The sequence below is a fragment of the Strix aluco genome, chromosome 4 (genome assembly GCF_031877795.1).
Source record: "Strix aluco isolate bStrAlu1 chromosome 4, bStrAlu1.hap1, whole genome shotgun sequence".
Classification (NCBI taxonomy): domain Eukaryota; kingdom Metazoa; phylum Chordata; class Aves; order Strigiformes; family Strigidae; genus Strix; species Strix aluco.
In genome coordinates this window covers 91,631,184-91,655,379 of record NC_133934.1, presented here as the reverse complement: position 1 = coordinate 91,655,379, position 24,196 = coordinate 91,631,184, and the positions used below count along the sequence as shown (strand labels likewise).

The following is a 24,196-nucleotide window of genomic DNA, read 5'->3' as shown; positions in this document are numbered from 1 at the left end:
ACAAAGGGAAGCTTTCAGTCAGGGAACAGACCTGCCCGGGTTAGTGGAATCGCCTCACCTTTTCCTTTTTCGGGGCGGGGCAAGGGCGTAAGCCTGGGGCATTTTAAGTGGAGATGATGATAAAGCAGAAGTCATTCCGGTTTATACAGCATCACTAGCACACATTTCAAACTCGCTTCCGCGGGCAGACGGGCGGGCTCCCTACGCGGGGCCCATCCCCCCTAAACCCCGCGCCCGGGATTCTCGCCGCGGGTGCGCCCACACGCGAAGGCCCCGGCGGAAGCGGCGCGGCGGGACGGGGCGGGGCGGGCGAGCGGCCATGGCGGCGGCGGGCAGCGCGGAGGAGCAGCGGCGGCGGCTGGCGCGCGTGTCGGCGCTCTCGGTGTACCGCCGGGCGGCGGGGGCCGGGCGGCTGGAGCGGCGGGGACGCCGCCGCCGCCGCGGGACGCCGCTGCCTGCCGGCGGCAAGTGGGCCAAGGCGCGGCCGGCGCGCGACGGGGCGGGAAGCGGCGGCCCGCAGCCGGAGGCCCCGCCGCAGGCGGAGGCGCCGCCGCCGCCGGGCCCCGCCGCGGCCCCCAGCCGCCTGGAGCGGGCCGAGGAGCGGCCGAGGCGCGGCCCGCAGCCGGAGGCCCCGCCGCGGCCGCCGCCGGGCGCCGCCGGGCCCCGCAGCCGCGTGGAGCGGGCCGAGGCGGCGGGCGGCGGCCCTGAGGCGAAGCGGCGGGGCGGCCCGCGGGCGACGGGAGAGGGCGGCGGCGGCGTGGTGGGGCTGCTGCGGCGGCTGGGGCGGCTGGAGGACAGCCGGCAGCGGGCGGCCGAGCTGTTCGGGTGGCTGGTGGCCCCGGTGGCGCCGGGGTTGTTCCTGGCGCGGCACTGGGAGCGGGCGCCGCTGCTGGTGCGGCGGGGGGACCCCGGCTACTACGCGGGGCTCTTCTCCACGGCCGACTTCGAGGCCGCCCTGCGAAGCGGCGAGGTGCACTTCGGCACCCACCTGGACGTGACCAGCTACGCCGAGGGGGTGCGGGAGACGCACAACCCCTCCGGCCGGGCCCTGCCCGCCGTCGTCTGGGACTTCTACCAGAACGGCTGCTCCCTGCGGCTCCTCAGCCCCCAGGCCTTCTCCCCCACAGTCTGGCACTTCCTCTCCATCCTGCAGGAGCACTTTGGCAGCATGGCGGGGGCCAACACGTACCTCACGCCGCCGGGGACGCAGGGCTTCGCCCCCCACTACGATGACATTGAGGCCTTCGTGCTGCAGCTGGAGGGGAAGAAGCACTGGCGTGTCTACAGCCCCCGGACGGACGCTGAGGTGCTGCCCCAGTTCTCCAGTGCCAACCTCACTCAGGCAGAGCTCGGCGAGCCTGTGCTGGAGGCGGTGTTGGAGGCCGGGGACCTGCTGTACTTCCCCCGCGGCTTTATCCACCAGGGCGACTGTCTCCCTGATGCGCACTCGCTCCACATCACTGTGTCTTCCTACCAGAGGAACTCCTGGGGGGACCTCCTGGAGAAGCTCCTCCCAGCCGCCCTGCAGATGGCCCTGGAGGAGGACGTGGAGTACCGGCAAGGGCTCCCCATGGACTACCTGGGGTACATGGGGGTCGCCAACTCGGATGCACGCGACGCTCGCCGGACGGCCTTTATGGAGAAGGTGCAGAGCCTGATAAAGAAACTAGTGGACTATGCACCCATTGATGCTGCTGTGGATCAGAGAGCCAAGTCCTTTCTTCATGACTGTCTCCCCCCAGTGCTTACGCAAAGTGAAAAGGCACAGAGTGTGTACGGCTTCCCGGCCCGGTGGCAAGATGGAAGCCCCTGCGATGTCGATATACGGATAACAAAAGACACAGAAGTACGCCTCCTCCGCCATGGCGTTGTTAGATTGTGTAATGAAGAAGCAGGTGTGATGCTGTATTACACGACGGAAAACTCCAGAGTGTATCACAAGGAAGAACCCAAGTTCCTTGAGATAGATCCTGAGTATACAGACAGTATCGAATTTCTCCTGTCTTCCTATCCAAACCACATCAGTGTGGATACCCTTCCATGTGAAACCTTGGAGGACAAGATTTCTCTAGCCACTCTCCTGTTTGAGAAGGGCATTCTGACTACGAAGAAGCCTCTGGTGCAAGTGTAACTTTTTTTTAACAAAATAAACATACATTTGTTTAGAAAGTGTTCTGTCTTGTTCTTGCCTTACACCTGCGAGGTGTGAATCAGCAGTCTGGATCACAATATCTCATCTGGGGGCAGAAGGGCTTTGGCGTGGGTAAAGAAATCAAATGTTCTGATTAAAACGGGTATCTGCTCTAGGAGAGATTCTGCATGACTGCGTGACAAGAGAAGGGAAGTGCTTAATTTTTTATTTCTTCCTTTCACCAGCTGTATTACTACACCCTAGGTAACTTCAGGAAGCTAGTGAACTTTCTTGCAGTCTGTAAATCATCTGTGTGTTTACACAGTGTTTTAAAGCAGCCTGCCCTACTGCAGGAGGTACTCTCCTTACTCATAGGCTAATTTGGTGATGGTCACCGTTCTGTGTGCCTGTACTGCACATACGGTGTAGCCTTCAGGCCTGTGCTGTGTTGCAGAAATCTCTTGGCCTCAGGAAAAACTTGGCCAACTCTTCCTAAGAGCAGAGCCCTCAGGCAGCTCCCACTTGGTGCCAGCGATTATGTCACCTGCGTGGTCCTGCTCTTATTGAGCAGCACAGCAGGACACGCTTATGCAAACGTGAACTGCTGCACTTGAAATGCTTCAGGCCATGTCTTCTTTTTCAGTCTGATAATTGCAAGCTGTCTTAGTGATAGAATAACCTCCCCCCCTGGTTTTCCTACAGTAGCCCCTAGCAAGGAAATTATTAGTCCTTTCAAGACAAATGGGGCACCCTCTAATATGGAGGGTTTCATGCTGGGTGCAAAAAGTTTTGTATCAGGACCTAACATGTTACATGAATACATGCCTGGCCATGTGGCCAGTTCCTGTAAATACTGACAAGTCTCAGGTATACTTTTCCACAGTGCTGTTTTATCGTTGCAGTCGGGAGGTGGAGGATATTCTGTCTTTAAAGCCTCCTGAAGCCATACCCACAAGGAGCACGCTGCATTACCCTGTGCTCCTCTGAGCTGCTGGTTCGTCAGAATTTTGTGAGATGGCACCCACGCACTCTAACTGTTTAGGATTTAAGCATACACTGTCTCCTCCAAAGTCCCATACTTGCAGCAGCTGGTGTGCCTGCTTTTCCTCCCTTTTTTGCCCATATGCTTTTGCTAAATCTTGAAACCTGGGATGTATAAAATCGCACACCACAAGAGCATGCTGAGGTGTCCCTGGGGGCTTTGTGAATCACTAGCGGCTGGACAGAAATGCTGTTGCCGCACTCATCCTCTGACCCCTCTGTCTGCTCGTCCTCACCAGAGGATCAGCTGTCCTCCCACCATCCATCCCCCCAGCAAATAGCCTGTGCCTCAGTGGTGCCCTTCCTGGGCTGTTCTGTGTGCTCGCCTTGCAACCAGAGGCACCTGCGCTGTGGCTGCCTGCACCGTGGGCACTTGGGGCGCGAGTGGCCGCCCCCCAGACGCTTGCACCGCAGTGGCTGTATGGCAGGCGCCTGTACCACAGCTTGCTGCTTGGCGGCTGTGGCGCAGAGCTGCACCAGCAGCGCACACAGCTCTTTTTGTGTTGGTTGTTAAGCACCCCCGTGTCCGTTTCAAGCATGTTAGTAACAACCAAAGATGGCACAAATTCTCCTTAGCTTTTCCTGTGTGGTGGTTTGACCTTGGCTAAATGCCAGGTACCCACCAAGTCGCTCTATCGCTTCCCCCCCTTCCCCTTTTTTTTTCTCAACAGGACAAAAAGGGGAAAGAAAATAAGATAGGAAAAGAAACCCAACCCTTGTGGGTAAAACAAAAGCAGTTTTAATGTAAGCAAAGCGAAGCAAAGGTCTGCACATGGAAGCAAAAAGAAAACAGATTTATTCTCTACTTCCCATTAACAGGCGATGTCGGGCCTTCTCAGGAAGCAGGGCTCCGATACGCGTAGTGGTTGCCTCAGAGGACCCAGGGTGACCCCACCCCCTTCCTCCTTTTTCCCAGCTTTAGACTCGAGCAGACGTCATATGGTATGGAATATCCCTTTGGTCAGTTCAGGTCAGCTGTCCTGGTTTTGTCCCCTCCCAAGATCTTGCCCACCCCGTCCCACTGAGGGGGGAAAATGTTGGAAAGAGCCTTGGTGCTGTGTAAGCCAACACCCTTCCAGCTCCCAACATAAAACACAGCACCATGAGGGCTGCTATGGGGAAAAACCAATTCCAGCTCAGCCAGATCCAGTACATCCTGTCATGGCCCCTGTTTTCTAAGACAGCATAGTCTTTCAGCTGGGGTGGGGCATTCTGATAATTCCTCCTCAGTTTCTAAATCCACCAAGGAAACCAACTGGGCTAAACACCTTGCAAATACCCCTCATGGATTTGTGCAGGGCCAGCCAGGCACAGAGTTTCTCTTTTCTTCTTTCTCCAGAAAGGCATTACTCACTGAGACCCCCTGACTGCACCAAGTGTTTTGCACTAGGAGGTGCTGGTCCATTATGATCCCAGCAAGAAAGGCACTCGCATTCTGTAAGCTATCACTAAAATTTCTATTTGTTAGAGCTAACATTCTCAGAAGAGAATAGCATAGATAATCTTACATCCCTTTAGATGCTGGGAACCCCAAGCAGCGTAGCATGTAACAAGACTCCAACCCACATGCAGCACACCATGCAGACATGGTCCATAGCAGATTCTCCCCTTTTGGTCTTTCAAGATATTGTAAGGTTTTTATATAAGGAAACAGGTCTATTTATCATGTCTACAGTCAAACAGAAACAATGTTCACATGAGAACATCTTGCTGCACTGTTCGATAAAGGCAAGACCATGAGGGTGGCATAAGCGCAGGTACTGGATGGGAGCTGCCTGCAGACTGTGCAAGGAAGGCTGAGTTCCTGCTGCGGCCAGGGGATCTGTGCAGCCTGAAGGCCACACTGTACATGCAGCAAGGCACAGCACAGGCCTGGGCGTGCTTGGGTTAACTCTCTTGTGGGTCACTAACTGCTCGATGTACAATAGTCTCCCCTTCAGGATCACTACACTGACTTCCACTGAGAAAAATGGTGAGATGCCTAAACATGCTGGAGAATTTCAGTCCTAGTGACAACCTGATCTCTCAGGTTTGGAATAAGAAAGTAATTTATCTGCTTCATGCTTTGTTCCCTATATAAAAATAGGAATGCATTTTCCATGCATGTTTGAATTCATCATAATAATACTAATGGAATGTGGAATGCATAATAATTCTACAAATACACTTGCAATAGCAGTATTCTTCCTTCACTAAGGTCCTCCAGCACTGAAGATCTCTGTATTTCTTAAGCATCAATACTTTTCAGTTTGCAACCCAAGGCAAGGTAAAAAACTATGATTATGCTCATTTTATAGACAATGGCTAGCAAGGAAAACTCTATGTAGCTCAGCCAAAAGGACATGCCATTTTCTGCAAAATTTAGAGAAGAAATTTGCATGGTCTCTCACTTTCTAATATATATGCAATCAAGTATGAAGAGATGGGTCAAAATTAAGTTCACCCAATTCCCTTGATTTTTGACATGTCTTAAATTAGAGTGTTTGTTTGGAGTCTATATATTCTATGGATTATTATAATATTGGATCCAAAGGTACCCTTCTTGGGTACTGATGACTTTACAGTGCAGTGGTGCTAATAAAGAGAAAACAGGCAATTGTTTGATTTCATAATGCTTCATAGCAGTTAGAATTTCCCATACCCACACACAGATCAGCAGCCTCCAAGCAGGGACTTCTCCCATTGAGGAGAAGGAGGGAGGGTTGGTGACCAGCCCATGTTGCTCCAGCTACAATAGCCTTGAGCCTACTGATAACATGTATGCTTATGAGAGCCCTCATTAAACCTTCTGATGTCACACTTCATCACTGGGGATCTGGCATTGGAGAGGAAAACCTGTTCAGATAATTGGCATTCTGATCTTCTCTATACCTACATGTGGAAGATCTCCCTGAGATGTATTCACCAGGAAAACAGAGGAGACTTTCATCATTCCCACGGCTGCCCTTTGTTTTCTGTTTCCCTGCTCTAGAGATGGCATCTCCATGTGACCTAAAGTGATTCAGTCAGAATGGATTTCCAAAATGACCTCATGGTGGTGAAGAGGTTCACAGAAGGCGAGTGGAACTGTGAAGCAGTTGTGCCCACGGCAGGAAATGCACCTTGCAAATTCACCTGGAATTCCTGAAAACTTCTCATCCAAAGGCTAGCTAAAACTATTCTCAGGCCTTACATCTGCCACTGGGAAGAAATGGGGAAAGTGCAAGGATACACTTGCATTACAATCTATCTATGGGTGAGACAGCTCTGCCCCTCTAAGTGGTTATCTGCCACAGGGCGCTTCCTCCGTGCAGTTTTCCACTCATCACATCTTGGACCTCACCCCTCATGATAACCCCACACAGCAATCTGATCAATGGCCTGAGAATGGCTGCCAGAAGGAAAGGGATGGCTGATACATCAGAATCAGTCCTTGATCAGTCAGTCTGTCAGAAACCTGGGTATACCCTTAGTACTCCTGTGCTAAGTACTAGTACTTGGATTTCCTAGTAAGTGTCTGGATTCATCCTTTTCACCACACGTAGTTGACCTCCACTACATTTTTTTAAATACCCAAACTGTTGTTGCAAATTCCCCACATGTATGAATTCGGAGAAAGGGGCAACCTTTTTCAAAGGAAGCCTGCAGCTTCGCTGAGTTTGGGAGAGAAGCCCGGGTATGCGGCTGCAGCTGTGCGACCTCCCCTGGGTCCATTCCTGCAAGAGTAATAATCAGCAGGCCTGATGGCATATTGTTCCCAAGATCCTGCCCTATGTTTGCACTTGCCGTTTGGAAGCTGCCCCCATGGCAGCTGGCCTGAGAGAGTGGGCAGGGACTGCCTGTGCAGCCGTGGAGTGCGGGGGCCTGGGCAGAGCTCCTGCCTTTGGAGATGTTCCTGCGGTGCCAGGGGACCGGCTGTGCCGAGCCCACCCTGCCACAGGTGCTGCCAGGGCTGCCTTGACATCTCATCATGTGTCACTACTCTATGACCTGCCCAGAACTGAGTTTTCATACGTATAAACAAGAGAAAAAAGAGTTTACTTCTCCTCTGCATGCTTAGTATCTTCAGGTCATATTTTAAAACACCCCCTCAGAAATGCATATTTCAGTGTAGGGATTTCACCAGGTTTACCTTGAATGTAAATGGAAAAGTCTCAAAGCTCACAGAGCAGCAGGAAGGATACAATATGGGATGTTATAACTGGGATGCCAGGGTCTATGGCTGAGAGCTCTCAGGCTGCTGGGAACCAGTTCTTCTTACTGGATGAGGTGTTTGTCTCCTGCACCTTGGGTTCCTCTCCCCTTCAGAAGTATGTGCTCTGACCGGGGGCTTCTTTTTAACGAGGATGCCTTTGTCATCCTACAAGCTCTTCTGCTAGGTTTATAGTCAATACAATCTTCTTTCAGAAGAATGCAATATCCTTTTTGCTTTGCAATTTTGGGGAGAAAACGGGATCAGAATTCCTTGAACTAATTAGATGAGTTTTTGTTGGGCACAGGGTATTTTTCCTTGGATCACACAAGGTGAAATTGCTATATGATGGAGGACAGATTCTGGACTGCACATAGAAATCCCAGATAAGAAAGCACATGACACTTTCAGAGGGAGAGAAAAAACAATCTTCATGAGCAAGGAAAATCTGCTGAGAGTCTGCCCAATGCCTCTGACTACCTGGTGTTACAAAATAGGACCATGCTGAGGGCTCCCTCACATGCTTCCATGCAGTGCAGAAACACAGACGTAGCTACAGGGAGCACATCCACCAGGTTTTCCAAGAGGAGCTGTGCAGGACAGGAGAGCTGTGAGAGAGCAGGGCTTTATTTGCTCTCATAATCAGACTCTTGGGGCACTGGTACAGCATCTTTTTGAAGCATACAGTTAACATGGGCTTCACAACAGCTACATGGGGCAGGGAGAGAAGGGACGGGAGCCAGCAGTACCACCCCTGCCGTGACGGGAGAAGGAGGCAGCTCTCCATGACTGGCTGCCCAGGCACAGGAGCCAGCACATCCAGCTTAAATACAACCACGATGCAGATGAGTGGATCACAGGTGCAGCTGCAGATTGCTCCCAGCTGTCTTTGCCCAGCACTGTTGTGGTCATGGCAGTTGAGGTTTCTCTTGTCTGGTGTTTTCCCATCACTCATCCCCTATGGCCCCCTCCATCTGCCTCTCGCCATCGCCGTGGAGGGCCTTGGCCTGTGGCAGCAAGATGTCATGCAAAAAGCCATTCTGCTGAATTTACAGCCATTGTGATTTTCTCCCATGTGATGTGGCACCTTTTCAGCTTCATTATTAGGGTGACAACTGTAATAAAGAGACTGAGATCTGAAAGCCATGGAGTAATTTGCTGTGCTTTGGTTAGAAGCAGGCATCTCTGCATTTTAACCACTCTCTCATCCCAGGGTGGAACTTGCAGGAGCTTGGGAGCAAGGGCTGCCTAGGTGGGGAGTGGAGACCAGAGGAGACTGACACGTAGCTCCCTTACCTTCACTCTTCCACTGCGCTTGGGTCACCAAGCGTGGAGGAGTGTTGCTTAAGCCTTCGGGGCCCTTTCCCTTAGCATCTGCTCCAGCATATGGTAAAGGTGGTGATCAAATCCAGCACTGCAAGCCAAGGAGTGTTGTTCTCAACAACAGGAGAAGTTTGCCACGCATTGAGGGCTGGTCACCAGACAACATACCCAAATGCCAGATGAGAAAGCACCTTAGCTGTTTAGGAGAGATGGGGTAATCTCCATGGAGAACAAAAGACTGCTGAGACTCTGCTCAATACCTCTGACCACTTAGTATTTCAAAACAGGACAATGCTGAGGATTCCCTCAGATGTTTCCACTTGTTTCACACCACTAAGTCAGACATAGGGAGCTCTGAGCGAGAGGCACCTCTACCTGCATCTCCCAGGAAGAGTCACGGAGCGTGCGGAAGCAGCTCTCCCTTTGCAGTTCCCTTTGGAGCAAAAGCCAGCTCTAGATAGGACGGACTGAATAGCCTTCTTTTTAAACCTTTGCACAATCCATTACTGGAAGAGCCGGGTGTTTCCTGACCTGCCTAGGGAGCCCGTGAAAGCACCCCACCTCACCCCTTGCACATCCCTGACCACCCTGACCCTCCTTGCCCACTAGTCTGGCTGTGCAGGTGCCAGGGCTGGTGGAGACATTAACCCGCCTTGCCCAGCCCTTGGGGCAACCACGGCGGGAGAGGGGGCACGCAGACGGGAAGCAATGCCGGGCTGGGGCGAGTTTCGCTTCTCCCCGCCTCGGCCGGGGCCGGGGCTCGCTCCGCCCCTCGGCCGAGCAGCGCGGCCCCGCTCAGGCTCGCTGCAGACGGGCGGGAGCCCCTCCGCTGCCCCGTCTCTCGGTCGCAGACAGGCCTTTCCCTGTCCTGACAGTGAATCCCGACTCGGTGGCTCGCCAACACCTCCGCCCGCCCTGCGCCGCACGTCCCCTCGCCCACAGCCACCGCCCGGGCCTGCGGAGCTCGGGGGGGCAGCGGGGAGGGGCTCCCCCGGGGCCAGGACGGGTCTCGGATCGCAGAGTCTTTGGCAGAGAAGCCCCCCACAGCCAGGGAGGGGAGGGAAGGCAGGGGGGAGGCAGGCAGGCAGGCAGGCGGGCGGGCAGGCGGGCGGGCGGGACGAGGGACCTGCCGTCCCGCCCCTCCCCGCCGCGGCGGGCGCTCCCGGACCGCCCACCCGAGCCCGGCCCCGGTCCCGCGGTGACCTACCCCGGCATCCCCTCGCGGGGACAGACGCGACCCGGCAGCCATGGGACAGGTCGCGGCCCGCTCCCTGCGCTGGGCGAGCCCCCAGGCCTGGCAGAAGCAGCTGCCCTGGCCCAGCCCCACGCCCGCAGGCGCGCGGCGCCGCAGCCCCCCGCAGCCCCCCGGGACGGGCTCTGCCCGCGACCTCTCCGCCGCGGCCCCCGCCATCCGCCTCTCGCCCGCCGCCCGCAGCCTCTTCGATGAGCCGCTGGCCATCGCCGTGCAGGGCCTCGGCCCGCGGCAGCAGGTCACGCTGCGGGCGTCCCTGCGGGACGAGACGGGCGAGCTCTTCCAGGCCTGCGCCCGCTACCAGGCGGGGGACGACGGGGAGCTGGACCTCGCCCGCTGCCCCGCTCTGCCGGGGGGCAGCTTCTCCGGCCTGGAGCCCATGGGGCTGCTCTGGGCTTTGCAGCCTCAGGCGCCCTTCTGGCGGCTGGTGAAGCGGGATGTGCAGAGCCCCTTCCTCCTGCAGCTGGAGGTGTTTGAGGGCCACCGGGAGCCCCCCGGGCGGCTCCTGGCCCAGGCGCAGCATGAGCGGGCATTCCTGCGGGACGGGGTGCGGAGAGTCCCGGTGAGGGAAGGGAGGATCCGGGCGACGCTTTTCCTGCCCCCCGGTGAGTACCGGCCGCGCCGGGCCCCTTCCCCCGCGAAAGGAGCTCCCAGAGCCGGAGCCAGACCCCCTCCAGACTCCCCTTGAGGACAAGGGGGAGCTGGACCTCTTCAAGGAGTGGCCTGATCAGCCCGACCAGCTTTGGGCTGCTGGCCACACTCCTCGCGTAGCACAGTTACCTGGACTAAAACGCACGTGAGTTTGTTTTATTGACTGTTGGACACGAAGGCATTGATGGCAGCACCCTTTTTGTTTCCAAATGCCATGGGAGGTGGCATCAGCCAGGCTTCAAGGTACCTGTGCTCTACTTGGCTGTTTTCCAGGGAATTCAGCTAGTAACTCTTTGAATATGTTGAAGGTTGCTCTCCAAAAGTTGAGTCATAGGTCTGCTGCATCCCTTCCCAGCCTCTCCGCAGATCCTGAACTTAAGTAACGTCATAGTTGCTGCAGACCTGGCTGCCTTTTGCTACCACATTTGTTGCCAGTTCTTCCCCATTTGTGAGCAGAAGATGAAGTAAAGCATTAGACAGGTTTTCTCTTATGGTATTTTTTGTCAGAAAATAATCACTGAGAGGGTCTGTGAGGTTTTCAGATTGCCTGACAAATGCTGTGTTGTCCTCCCAGCAGCTGTACAGACTTCTGCTACTTGTCTGTAGGAAGCCTCATCTCCTGCCTCTTCGTGGTTGAGTGATCTGTAGCAGCTGCAGCACCACTACATCCCACCTTTCCTTTCCCCTGTGACCCAGAGGTTTTCACCAAGCATGTCTCTGGAACCTTATGTACTCAAGGAGCTCCTCTATGTAGCACGTGCTTTCCCCTCTCCCCTTTCTTCCCTGCCTGTCCCTGGGAACTCCTCCATGACAGTGCCAAAATCATACATGCTGTCCCAGCCAGCGTCCCAGACGGTGTGTTGTGGCCTTGTGGCTGGAGGTGAATTTCCAGTTATTGTTTGTTGCCCAAGTTCTGCCTGTTAGTCTGCAAAGATCTGAGGGAAACTTCACCCTCCCTCCTGAGCAGGGATGGGAGTCTCCCCTCTCAGCCTCCTCCTTTCCATACTTTGTTATCAGTTTGCAGCAACCCCTCTCAGCTCGGGACTTCAGTCCCTGTCCCCTGATGAACTTAATGTAAAGCTTCCCTCACCAGGTTAGCAAGGCTGGTTGCAAATACTTTCTTCTCTTAATCCCAGAATAAATGGCTATAGTACATTTACACTGAAACTGAGAAGCTGAAACCATCAGAAGGTGAGATTTTTTCAGTCTTCTGAGCAGTGCACTGGGGAGAAGCCTCCTGGGTTTGTTGAAGCAGAGCTTGGTACCTTTGCAGTGAATGTGCATGATACAGAGAACTAGTTATGACTGTCAAGGGATCCCTTTGCTTGTCCCCAATACTATCCAAAACATTAGCAGGCCTGCAATTTGGTGCTGTCCTGTTTAATCTTGAAACAATGTAGCCATTTACTGAAACCTGGCACAGTAATTTGACCCTTAGTACCACTCTGCTGCTCTATGCTTTTTTTCTTTTTTAAAAAGACACTTTCCCAGGCCTATGAATTTGGAATATAAATTAAAAATTGCAGGTTAATGTGTCCTGTTATGTGGTCTCTTGCAGGAAATGGCCCCTTTCCAGGAATTATTGACTTGTATGGAACTGGAGGAGGACTCCCTGAATACAGGGCATGTCTGTTGGCCAACCATGGCTTTGCTGTGCTGGCTCTGGCTTTCTACGGCTATGAAGATCTCCCCAAAGAGATGAAAGAATTACACCTGGAATATTTTGAAGCAGCTGTAAACTATATGTTACAACACACCCAGGTTGGTTTGTTCATTGACACACTTTCACTACAGGGAACTCTCATTAGTCAGGTCCTGTCAGACTGCAGATGGGGCAGAGTGCCTGTACTTAAAATAGCATCTCCATTCAAGTTGGCTGTAATTAATTTGTTTTATATCTTTAGCTCCTATTACAATGGTTCTCTGGCAGGTTATTCCAATTATTCCTTTTGAACTGGCCAGGTGACACAGTGACACATAGGTCACATACTGGTAATTTCAGCTCCATTCAACCCAGTGTCATAACTAGGGTACTAGTTGTCTGGAGGCTTATTGGACTTCCAGAGAGGCTTTTAGGTTTATGCTCTGTAGAATGTCCTTCAGAACTAAATGTCCTTTACAGCCGTGCAGCACATGATAACCTTCTCTGGTCCAGGTTTCAAGGGAGTCCACCAGTACACATTTGTTGCTGTGTGTTGTATAAGCTGTTAGAATCACTCCAAATGTTCGTATTTGGTATGTGTGGGTTTTAGTAGCTAGGTGTGAACTTGGGGATCCTTCTAAGTCGACACCTCTTGGAAGAGAACCCTGCTCAGTTCTGCATCTCCCTCCAAGTAGCTGTGTGTGACAATAACTGGAATTGCACAAGGCAACACTTGGTTTCTCTGGAGAGCTCAAAATAAATACCTTGCTCAACTTCAGAAAGATGAGTAGTTGTTAAAGGTCTTGGTTGCTTTTCAGTTGCCCTAACCCTAACTGCTGCTGCCACCTCTCTGCCCAAAAAACTCTGAAAATTGCTTCCCCCCCCCTTTTTTTTTCCCCTGAGAGCAGTACCGTAGCTTCCTATTAACACCTCCACTAATACCCTCACCATATTTTTCACATGTTTCAAAGTTTCATCCATATTTTCTAATTTCTTCATTTCCATGCTTCAAAGTCAGTGGGTTTGGAGCTTATTACACTGGTGATAAGGTATGAAAGGTATTACATTTTGATGCTGTCTCAAAGCCTTTTTACCCCTGAGGGTCTTTGGATATTGGAGCAGTTGTGATATTAGCTAACCTTCTTCCAATATCCTTAGAGGATTTCAGCACCCTGTAAGATCATTTAGCTTTCCTATTCTAGTTAATTTGCCTGTGTAAAAGAAAGTGAAGGTAACCTACTAGATGAAGTCCAGAGGACTGTACAATTTGCTTAGAAAAATTATTTTAATAGGTTATTTTTTTTAAGATATGTTTTAATGAGTAAGCTAACTCAGAATACTTCCTTTTCACTGACAGTTAGAACCAAGCATACTAACGAAACGGGAGAGCAGCTGATGTGAAGCCTGCTATCCCATGTTAGCTTCTTAATAGGGGAATCAAAGACAGTGGTTGAATATAAGAAATACATTATCATAAGTCATGACGGTATCACAGTCATTGCTGACTTTGAGCATTTTGCACTGAAAGAAAGCATTTGTAGAAGAGGCCTTACCCTGTCCCTTCCTTCTTCTTCCCTGAACTGCCTTATAAGCAAAGTGAATCTGGGGCTGCACATCTGCATGCTTTTTGCAAGCACAGCCAAAGCATACACTTCAGCACTGAGCCTTATAGCTTTGTTAGGATGATGCTGCAATCTCAGCAGGGCTTAACGATCATATATCAAGCATGGAACAGGGCCCCGAGGTCCTCAGATGAGGGCCTTGCACACAGGACCTTAGATGTGTATACCTGGGGTCCAGATTCAGGACAGACACTGCTGCAAATGTGGCAACATTTTAAACAAGTGACGTGTCGTGATTCATTGCTTGTGGTTTATCTTCTCTCCCTTCCAGGTTAAAGGTCCTGGGATTGGGTTACTTGGAATCTCAAAGGGGGGTGAGCTGTGTGTCTCCATGGCCTCCTTCCTAAAGGGCATCACAGCCACTGCCCTTATCAATGGCTCGGTGGCAAATGTTGGCTCAGTGCTCCGCTACAAGGACATCACCATTCCACCCCTTGGTTTCAATACAAAACGCATCAAGGTCAACGAGTCCGGGATTGCTGATATTGTCGACGCACTGAACAACCCTCTTGAAGGGCCTGACCGCCAAAGCTTTATCCCTTTGGAGAAGGCCGAGTGTCGCTTCTTGTTCATTGTTGGCCAGGATGATCGCAACTGGAAAAGCGAATTCTTTGCAGTTGAGGGGAGCAAACATTTGCAAGCTCATGGGAAGGAAAAGCCTGAGATAGTCTGTTATCCTGGAGCAGGTCACTACATTGAACCCCCCTTTTTCCCAATGTGTGCAGCCTCAATGCACGTGCTAGTTGGGAAGCCTGTGGTGTGGGGAGGGGAGCCCAAGGCACACTGCAAGGCACAGATAGATGCGTGGCAGCAGATCCAAGCTTTCTTTCACAAACACCTCACGGGCAAGCCACCTGGAACATCCAGTAAACTGTGATGTGAGTTAGGTTACATTACAGATGAAGATGTTGGTGTTTCAAGTTTGTTTGGTTAAATGAGAACAAAGAACATCATAAAATAAACTACTGGGTTTCTTGGAGGGTGATAGTAGGTGAGAACATGAGAGCTGCTTCCTTTTAACACCCTCCTCTAACCTTGGTTGGAGGTCTTGGCCTCTTGTTTTGTGTAGTATGGGATTACAAGCTGTGGAAAAATGGTGGTGTTAAGGCTGGGTCTGCTTTGAATGTGAATTTAAGTGGAAGGTAACTCATCAGAGCTGAGAACTGGGATGAAAACTTGCTTCGGCTTTCTTGAAGGAACCATGTTGTATGCCATTGTCCTTGCCAGATCCAGCTTTGTGCGCTAGTTTTTCTGAAAGCAGATGCTCTCTCTTCCTGCCTTCAGTAATCTTTCTGTTCTCCCTGTGCACTTCCCTCTCCTTCATTGCTCCTTCTCCCACATCACTGAAATGCATCTGTCTTAACACTTACTATCTAGTATCTAATATTTCACTTGCCAATATGGTGAAATACTGTGCCTGCATCCTCAGATAACACACCTCCCATTTATAGACAAAACCAGCCCGTAGTCTGATGTGAAATCATTCTGGGCACATGCAATAGAAATGAGACATCTGTATGTTTTGGAAAGTTTGTAAGCATGAAGAAACAACAGAATTGGACCTGTTGGTAGTTATGCCTGGAACTGCTCCTGGGCATCTCCTTAGCAGGGCTGGATATTCCTCTGTGGGTCCAGTGCCCTGTTGGAGGGCAGTTTCTCCCTGCCTGTACATGCCCTTAATGCTTCCACAGCTGCCTGCTTGTCAGCACTGCTAAGAGCAGCGAGGCTGCGAAGCCGGCATGGCAGTTCCTTGAAGCATCTTTGCCTTGCCGCCGAGCGCGATGCCGGCGGGTTTGTCGGAGCTGAGAGGGGTTGCTGCAAACTGATAACAAAGTATGGAAAGGAGGAGGCTGAGAGGGAGACTCCCATTCCTGCTCAGGAGGGAGGGTGAAGTTTCCCTCAGATGTTTGCAGACTAACAGGCAGAACTTGGGCAACAAACAACAAATATTTGTGGGGAGGCGGTGGCCGGGCCTGGTCTCTCTCCCGCTAGGCCCTGCAGCCCTCCAGGCCTCGTTTCTGGCTCGCTCTGGGGGGTGTTGGGGCCACTCTCGCCCCCCGCCTGGGGATTGTCACCCGTGGTTGGCACCCAACTATGAGTTTGAAAGAAAAAGCACTGAATATTGCCCGTGGGGCGCTGGTGAGTTTGCACTATTGTCTGAAAATACGTTTTTAACATGCCAGTGCCTTACAAACCCAAGCCGAGTGGGTGAAACTGCTGCTCGGGTCCCTTGCAAATTCTATAAGCGTGTTGATGCGGTTTGTATTCACTGTATTTCTTAATGGATTAAAGTGGCACGTTAATGTCTACCATGTGGTTTGGGGGAGGGCTGCGGGGCGGGAGGGAGAAGCGGGAGGCGGTGCAGAGGCGGGAGCGGCCCCGGGGGCGGGCGCCCTTTCCCGCCGCCGGCGCCGGAGCGAGGCGCCGCCCGGGCGGGCCGGGAGGGCTCCGCTATCGATTGAGGCTGCCTGGCGGGGGCGGTGGCCGCCGCGCCGTCCTCTCGCCCGCTAGCCGCCGTCATGTGGAGAGCGGTGGCCGCCGCCTCGGCCCCGGCGCGGGCCCTGTGCCGCGCCCCGCCGCGGGCCGTAAGCGTGGCCGTGTCCCCCACCGCCGGCCTGGCGGACGAGCGGGTGGAGACGCGGGTGGCGGGGCTGGGCCCGGGGCAGCCGGTGACCCTGCGGGCGGTGGCGGCCGATGAGCGCGGCTGCCTCTTCCAGTCGTGCGCGCACTACTGGGCGGACAGCCGCGGACAGCTGCACCTGGGCACGGACGCCTCGCACGGCGGGGACTACACCGGCGTGGAGCCCATGGGGCTCTTCTGGAGCCTCGCCCCCGCCGGCATGGAGAGGCCGTACCAGCGGCTGGTGCCCCGCAGCACCGGCACCCCGCTGAAGGTGGAGGTGCTGGTCCACCAGGGCCACAGCCTGCCCGGCGCCCTCCCCGGGCCGGTGGTGGCCAAGGCCGAGGTGGAAAGGTGGTTCACGGCCCCCGGCGTGCGGAGGATCCGCCTGAAGGAGGGAGGCGTACGGGGCTCCCTCTTCCTGCCGCCGGGTGAGTGCCTGGGGCCGGCGGGACCCCCCGGCTTCTCTGTCCAGAGCAAGCAAAGGCTCTTTTAAAAGGAAAGCGTACGCAGGGTATCACCCGGGAAATCCAGAAAGCTGAACACCGCCCTGCAGACAGGTGGCCGTTCATTTTGGTCTTTTTTATAACTTAAAATCTTACGGGGACGCTCCCAAAGGCTTGCCGGGACGCGGCCCCGCTTGTGCGCGGCCACACAGCCTGGCCCTTGTCGGCAGGGCAGGCACAGGCAGAAGCTAAATGAGAGGAGGGGTTGTGGAGTTGTGTCCCTTGTGAGACAGGCAGAAGCTAAATGAGAAGAGGTGTTGTAGAGTTGTGTCCCTTGTGAGACAGGCAGAAGCTAAATGAGGAGTTGTAGAGTTTATGGTGTCACTGCTCTCAGTCTACGGTTTTTAGTAGGTTTGAGGCTCTGGACTACCAGAATCTGTAACATTCCAAAAAGCTGATATGCATCATCATGTGAGCCTGTGCCACATCTCCCAAGAATTTTACCCTGAGTAGGACCGAATCAAAAAGGCATTCTTCCCTGTGAAACACATGCAAGTAAGGAGAGCAGTGAAAGAAATTCTAGAAAATACTGGTATTTCACCTGTGTTACACCAGAGCCGAAACTAAGTTAACAGTTGAGTTACTTCGGTTGTTCTGGGGTATAAAGGCAAAATAGATTCCTGAGCAAGTTCTACCTGTTCTGCTTGTGGGATGGTTGTGCTTTATGAGGTGTGATATTCCAGTGGACTGGTAGTGCTGTTGGAAAATGAAACCTTACACTGATGATGGTGTTTGTACACTTGAGCCATGATTTAAACTTCCTGTATTTCCGTGAGTGCTGTGCTACTAGAACTGCCCTCCATATTACCTCTAATTTATGATGCCTTGGTTCAGCAAATCTTGTAAGTACCACTACAGTTATTAGAGATTCAAGTATTTTCAGTGAATGATTTCCAAACCAATAATCTTTTTATCCATTTAGATACGGATCCAAAGTCCACTGAAGAAAAAAACCAACAACAGAGATTGAACTTTGAATTTTGGATCAAATATTTAGTCAGCATTCTGGATTTTCCATCACTGAGACGTGGTTGTTTTGATACATCCTGCCTTACGATGATGAGCTGGATTTCTGCTGAGCTCAGTGGGAATCCAGAGATCTGCAAGATGGAACTGCATTTTTCCCTTTAGAAAGTCTAGTGGTGTAATAGTGTGGAAAAGTCTGGAATAATTGTTTAAATGATACTGGCATCCTTCTTGATGGAGAATCCAGTTACAGCATTACTACTATACCATTCTTTGCTCCAGGGATGGAAAAATGTTAATGTTATTAAGACAGGAATCTTAAAGGGGAACCAACCATTCTTAGTAAAAGTGAGATGAGAGTGAGCTTATGCTGTAATTTTAATATAAAAGAGATTTCTCAATTCAGGCATAAGAATTACAGGTATGGGGTTTGTTTGGTTTTAAGCATTAGGAAAGTTGTCTAGGCCATTTTATCCTGCTTTTTAGTGAGCTATGCAGAAACTGTATACTTGGGCACTCAGGAAGACAGTCCAGGATCCTTGTGTAAGGTAAAGGTTGTCTTCATGAGAGAGAAACGCATTCATGCTTGACTGTGTTCTGAGGATGTTCTTGCTAGAAAGCTTTCCAGGTAGGGGTGATAAATGAGTGAATGCTTCTTTTTCTAGCCATCTACGCTGACTGTTGTTAACTAAAGGTTACTGTTGATCATGGCGTTATGATAAACTTATCCAGACATACTTTCTCTCAAGTAGAATATTGAACTTCTATGTAAAATTTCAAACAGAAAGAAAAAGAACACAAAAGTAGGTTTCAGTCCTTTTCTGACTTCCTAATGCTTTAAGTTAGGAGGTTTCTGCCATCTAGCATGTCTTGTCCAAAACTTCATTTTCTCAAGCACCTTGAAATGCCAGAGGTCTTTTCTTTATTGCATATAGGTAATGTCAGAGAGTTAATGCGCTCTTGCACAAGCAGGTGCTTTTTCTGCTGAGATAGTTGTAGTGAGCTGGATCCGAGTACATCAGTGGTGCCATCTGGTGGCCAGGGAAAAAAAAAAAAAGTAAAAAAAAAAATTGCCTGTCTGGGATCTTCATAGTTCCAAGAGGTAGTATCCTTAGCCTTTCGACCCAAGATCTGCTGGCATGCCATACAGTAATATCGCAACACAACCTTGGCTGCAAAAGCATGCTCGTTTAAAATTGTGGTTCTGGTTATTTCTGTAGTTTTGTGGGACACACACATATAACCGCACCCGTATCAGTTTTACCGTGTCTCTTCACATCTGCAGTAGCAGTTCTGCTGCCAAGTGTTACAGTGCTGATGTTGAGATAGAGCTAGTAAGTCCAGTTGATTTCATCTAGCAATGGGTGTCTCTTTCATGTGCTTTGCTTAATGCACCTTATTCCAGAGTTTGCATAAGTTTTGTAGAATTTAAGTCCAGGGCTCAGTGCTCTTGCCACATTAGTAATGAGCTGGCACTTTACTAATTAAGACATGACTTCCTTCTGGGAAAATTGCCCATTTAGAGTATGATTGTTCTGAGGGTGGGAGGTTAAGACCTTTGAAAAATACATTTAGAACAGTTTTTTTTAAAAAAAAAAAGTTTAACTCTTCACATATTTTTACAGGAAGGTAAGGACCTATTCTTAGTTTGAAATAGCTGAAGTGGAATACAACACTGGTTCTCTAATCTCTGCCGTGCAAATGGAAAAGTAATGAGTAATAATAGAAAATGTCTTAAGCCTTTTATATTTTGTTGTTCACTCTTCACCAGATAGTTTTTAGTGTCCTGTTTCATAACTTGTCACCTGTACCTCCTCTTTTTAATATAGGGGATGGCCCCTTTCCAGGAGTGATTGACATGTATGGTGATGAAGGAGGTTTGATTGAATTCAGATCCAGTCTCCTGGCTACCCGTGGTTTTGCTGCACTTTCTCTGCCATATTTTGATTTTGAAGATCTGCCTAAGGTCATGAAAGAATTCAATCTCGAGTACTTTGAGGAGGCAGCTAGATTCCTACGGCGCCACCCAAAGGTGAGTGTAATGAGAGATCTCTCAGGACAAGAGAGGATTCAGCAGTCATGCCCAAGTGGTGGTGGTGATTTTTTTTGAGTATCAGTTTTTGCTGTGCAAGTTTAGGCCCAATAATGGAAAAAGTGTAGGTCCTGCATAGGTGGCTATGCATATGACTGGGGAGAGTGAATTTCTTCCAGCACAAGCTGATAAATAAATTCATGCTGGAAACTAGAAGATTCCTATCATTAGAACAGTGAAGTGCTGGAATATCCTCCAAACAGGAGCAGTGATGATAAACTAATTGCTTTCATTTTTTTAAAAAAAAAAAACATCTTTAAGAGAGGATGATACAAAACTACCCAATAGTCAGCAAAGGAATGGATTTGATGACTTGGGATGTTGCTTTCAGTTTTACTTTCCAGGCTAGAAAAGGACAAGGCCAAATACTACTTACCTAATTCTTTAAATGTCATTTGTGAGGTTACTTTATTTGCCTGAGACATACACAGTCATAGACTGTGCTTGAATTTCCTGCTACCTGTTTTTGGGATAAGAGAAGATACTTGCATCAAAACATGCAGTAGGGACTAGGTGACATCCAAGAGATGGTACTTCTTGTGCCTATCTCTGTTATTTTGTGGGGTTTGACAGCTCTTGTTGTCTCTGGAAAATAAGACACTAAATAGAGGGTGGAGCCTGGGTCCAGGCTGTAGCTTTCCAACAGGTCACATCAATATTTAACCTAACCTAACCTTTTTTTTTTTTTTTAATAACACAACTCCAAAGGCATTTACTGGTTAATCCCATTATAATGCATTCCTCCTTTATTCCTTTCTTCCTGTCTTCCCCACCCCCTATCTTATCTCAAGGTGAAGGGACCAGGAGTTGGAGTGATTGGGACTGGGAAAGGGGCAGAATTAGCCCTCTCCATGATCACCTTCCTGCCAGAAGTAGTGGCTGCTGTCTGTATCTCTGGATGTAGTTCAAACACAGTTGCAGACCTCCATTATGGTGAGATGACTCTGCCTGGGCTGCGTTTTGATATGAATAAGGTCAGTGTTTCTGACGCTGGCGTATTTGACATTTTTGAAGCTCTGGATGACCCAATGAATCCTGCTAATTCGCCCTGCACAATTCCCATTGAAAAAGCAGAAGGTCACTTTCTCTTAGTGGTAGGGGAAGATGATCGTATGTGGAAGAGCTCCTTATATGCTGAGCTGGTTATCGGGCGTCTACGCCAGCATGGGAAAGAAAACTTTAAACTCTTGAGTTATCCAGGAGCAGGTCACCGAATTGATCCTCCTTCTACTCCATTTTGTCAGGTAGCTATGGATCGTGTTCTGGGGGTGCCTGTTCTTGGGGGTGGAGAGAGCAAAGCACATGCGCATGCACAGGAGCACTCCTGGAGAAAGATTCAGGAGTTTTTGCACTTGCATTTGGGATGAACACTTGAGCACCTGCACGTGGTTGCTGAACTGCAGAGGAATGAGCTTGAGCCACCAAAATGACAGGTGAATTGGAGGGACTGACTGAGAAAAGCTTTGAAATATGAAATAACCAAACAACTACTTAGCTACAAGTATAAATCCAAAAAGAAAGGGATTTATTTGACTAGCGTAAGTTATTTTAACTGGGTGCACAGAGGAGAAGTGAAACAATGATAAGTAGGCTGCATTGTAGTACAAATTTGACAGCCTGAATTGGTCATGATAGCAAGGAACGAGTATCTGAAGAGAGCAGTAGGTGCTTTGTTGCTTGCAGTATTTATGACTCAGAGAAATTAACAGTAGCCTGCACCCTTAGCAATGACAGACTGGATCGCACCTGGGGAATGATGGATGATAAACTCTGACATCAAACTGATGAATGATCCTGGTCTTAAGCTACCTTAGCCCAGAACTCTCAGATTTACAGCCATATATACTTTGGAAATGTTTTCTATTTCCTGGAGATACCTATTTGTAATGAAGCTCATACCTGGGCCTTAGGTAGCAGTCTTCTGGTGACAGTCTGTTTCTTTCCAACAAAAACTACCTGTAGAGTGAGAAAATGAGTGTTTTTCCTGTTGTCCCAGCAGAATGGCAGCACTAGCGCTGTCTTGTATTAGGGATGTAAACATCTCTTGGATTGACATTTGACACTCAAGGTATTAAAATTCTGTTGGATAGGTTAAAGCATGGTTAAATGCAGTTATGCTATGTGCAAGTCTTACTTCTCTCTTCGTTTCTTGTTTTAAACTAATAACCCCTGCCATTAAGCTAGGGATTAATTACTTGTGGAACTCTTTAGTATTGATGTCAACAGATGCTGACAGCTGTTCTTAGGGAGGAAGCAGAGTTGAAAGTCAGAAAACCTAGCCAGTAGAAGATTAAGACTTGACTATAAAAAGCTGTCACCTTATGGTGATGATTAAGTTAGGATCACAATACTTAAAAAAACCCCAAACCCAAATCCAGGATATCTTTTCCATGACTGCCTGAAATTGGGGTTGGTTTGGGTTTTTTTTAATCCCAATTAATTTTTGTCTAGTGCCTTATTTTTCCCCACCATTCAGGTAGCAAGAAACAACTTCTTCCCAAATGAGTTGATCTTTCGAGAGGGTCTTGCTGGAATGCTGTTAGTGCTGAAGGCCTGTTTAACAAGGGCCTCTATCGAGACAATTTCTCCTTCCAGGGTCATTTTGTCAGCCCAGTTTGAGAGCTGTCTAGGAAGACGCAAAACCTTAATTTATTTTATGGTACCGACTTTGGCTTTGCTCTCGGGGATCTTTGCTCTCCAGTTAACTGTCATTATGCTGCTGCTCAGCTCTCATTAGCTTTCTGCAACTATTGTTACTCCTTATCATTTGATTGAAGTTGTATGTTCTCCACACGCCATCACTGCCAATTGAACAATTAATCCATCCACTCCATCCTGCTCACTCCACTCAAGATGTCTTCATGCCTAGTCTCTCTAAACTCCCTCACTGGCTGAAGAGGCCTTTGCAGAGTCGTATCTGGTGCTTGAACCTCCATTAAAACCAGCAGACCCAGAAGTCCAGGATGACAGCCTGCTGTGATGTGCATGTTGGTGTCACCCGTACTTAGTACACTGCCTTTTTTCCAAACTCACCCCAAGTTGCAACCATAGAGGAAAAGGTTGTTTGAAGGTGTCTGTTCATTTGGTCTGCCTTATCACGTGTACCTTCAGTAGTCGGAGCTGTGTAACAGTGGTAGAGCAGTGCCTCCCCTAATGCTGTTTTGTTACCCTCCCACTACTGAAACCTGTGTCTCCGCACTGCAGTCCTACCTCAGCGTATCCATTGCCATGCAAGATTTCAAGCTGGAGGTTCAGGAAGTAAATGTTAAGTTGTAAATAAACCAAAATCCAGGTAGCTTAAAAGTTGTCAGACTTCATTTCTAAAGCACAAGCCTTTAAAATAATTCAGTGTTAGATGTTGTCAGATATATGCAATTTGAGAGAGAATGAAAACACTTCCTTTATTAAAAAAGCAAGCCTATGTAACAACTTGATGTTACAGTTTTGTTTCTGAACAGTTCATTTGTTTGGAAAGCTGAATGATACCTTTTAAACAAAGAAAGGAGGAAAAATGAAAAAAATGTAATTTTACTGTGAAGATCCTTTTGTGAACAGGTCGGGGTATTCTGGGACAAAATAATTCACAGAAGGGTCTGTAGAAAACCAGCCAACTTTTGCACTAGTATTTTACATATTTGCCACGCTACTTGGAGACCAAAGATACATCGCAGACACTGCAGATAATATAGCAGTTTCCTGAAGCAGACATTAAGCTGAGTGCCTGATTATGGCCTTCGTTAAAGCCAGGTTATTTATATTGTTTTGCATTCCTTACCTGGCAAAACTCCCATAGCGTTTCAGGGAGACTGTTGCTTGGGTGGCTGGATGAGCTTCCCTGGCTCCATCTGGGGGGGCCTGAGGCACTGTAACTCCCCGAGGTAGCTGTACGGCCCGTGCTGGGCTCTGACAGAGCTCTGGCCAGCTGGGCGTGGGGTGAGTAAATTCTGAGTAGGCTTTGAGCAGGCAGCCCCGTGTGCTGACGGGGGCTTGTCGGATCAAAGTGCCGGTGAGAGGGGTGGGCTTTTGGTGCTGTTTGTAGTTTGCAAATTGTTTTCATTTTTGTCACGGATTGGTTTCAATAAAAGGTGTCTGATAACGCTGGTCGGGCGCGGGGTTGTTTTTTTTACCGTTAAGGTTAGAGCCAGGGGGAGGGGTGAGGTCCGCCAGGGGGCGCCTCGC

The 24,196-nt window shown here is 50.0% G+C and overlaps 3 protein-coding genes across 3 annotated transcripts; all 3 read left to right on the top strand.

Annotated features, from left to right (window-relative positions):
• The first annotated feature begins 304 nt into the window (after positions 1–304).
• On the top strand, positions 305–2,169 carry RIOX1 (ribosomal oxygenase 1). The gene has a single exon (XM_074824254.1). The coding sequence runs from the start codon at positions 320–322 to the stop codon at positions 2,129–2,131; it is 1,812 nt and encodes a 603-aa protein (XP_074680355.1). The 5' UTR covers positions 305–319; the 3' UTR covers positions 2,132–2,169.
• Positions 2,170–9,877: 7,708 nt separating this feature from the next.
• On the top strand, positions 9,878–16,142 carry LOC141923320 (acyl-coenzyme A thioesterase 1). Its single transcript, XM_074824253.1, has 3 exons — positions 9,878–10,523; positions 12,128–12,330; positions 14,105–16,142. Exons 1-3 carry the CDS (start codon positions 9,914–9,916, stop codon positions 14,708–14,710), a joined length of 1,419 nt encoding a protein of 472 aa, XP_074680354.1. The 5' UTR covers positions 9,878–9,913; the 3' UTR covers positions 14,711–16,142.
• Positions 16,143–16,322: 180 nt separating this feature from the next.
• Positions 16,323–24,118, top strand: LOC141923319 (acyl-coenzyme A thioesterase 5-like). Its single transcript, XM_074824252.1, has 3 exons — positions 16,323–16,884; positions 19,755–19,957; positions 20,809–24,118. Exons 1-3 carry the CDS (start codon positions 16,353–16,355, stop codon positions 21,382–21,384), a joined length of 1,311 nt encoding a protein of 436 aa, XP_074680353.1. The 5' UTR covers positions 16,323–16,352; the 3' UTR covers positions 21,385–24,118.
• Positions 24,119–24,196: the final 78 nt, after the last annotated feature.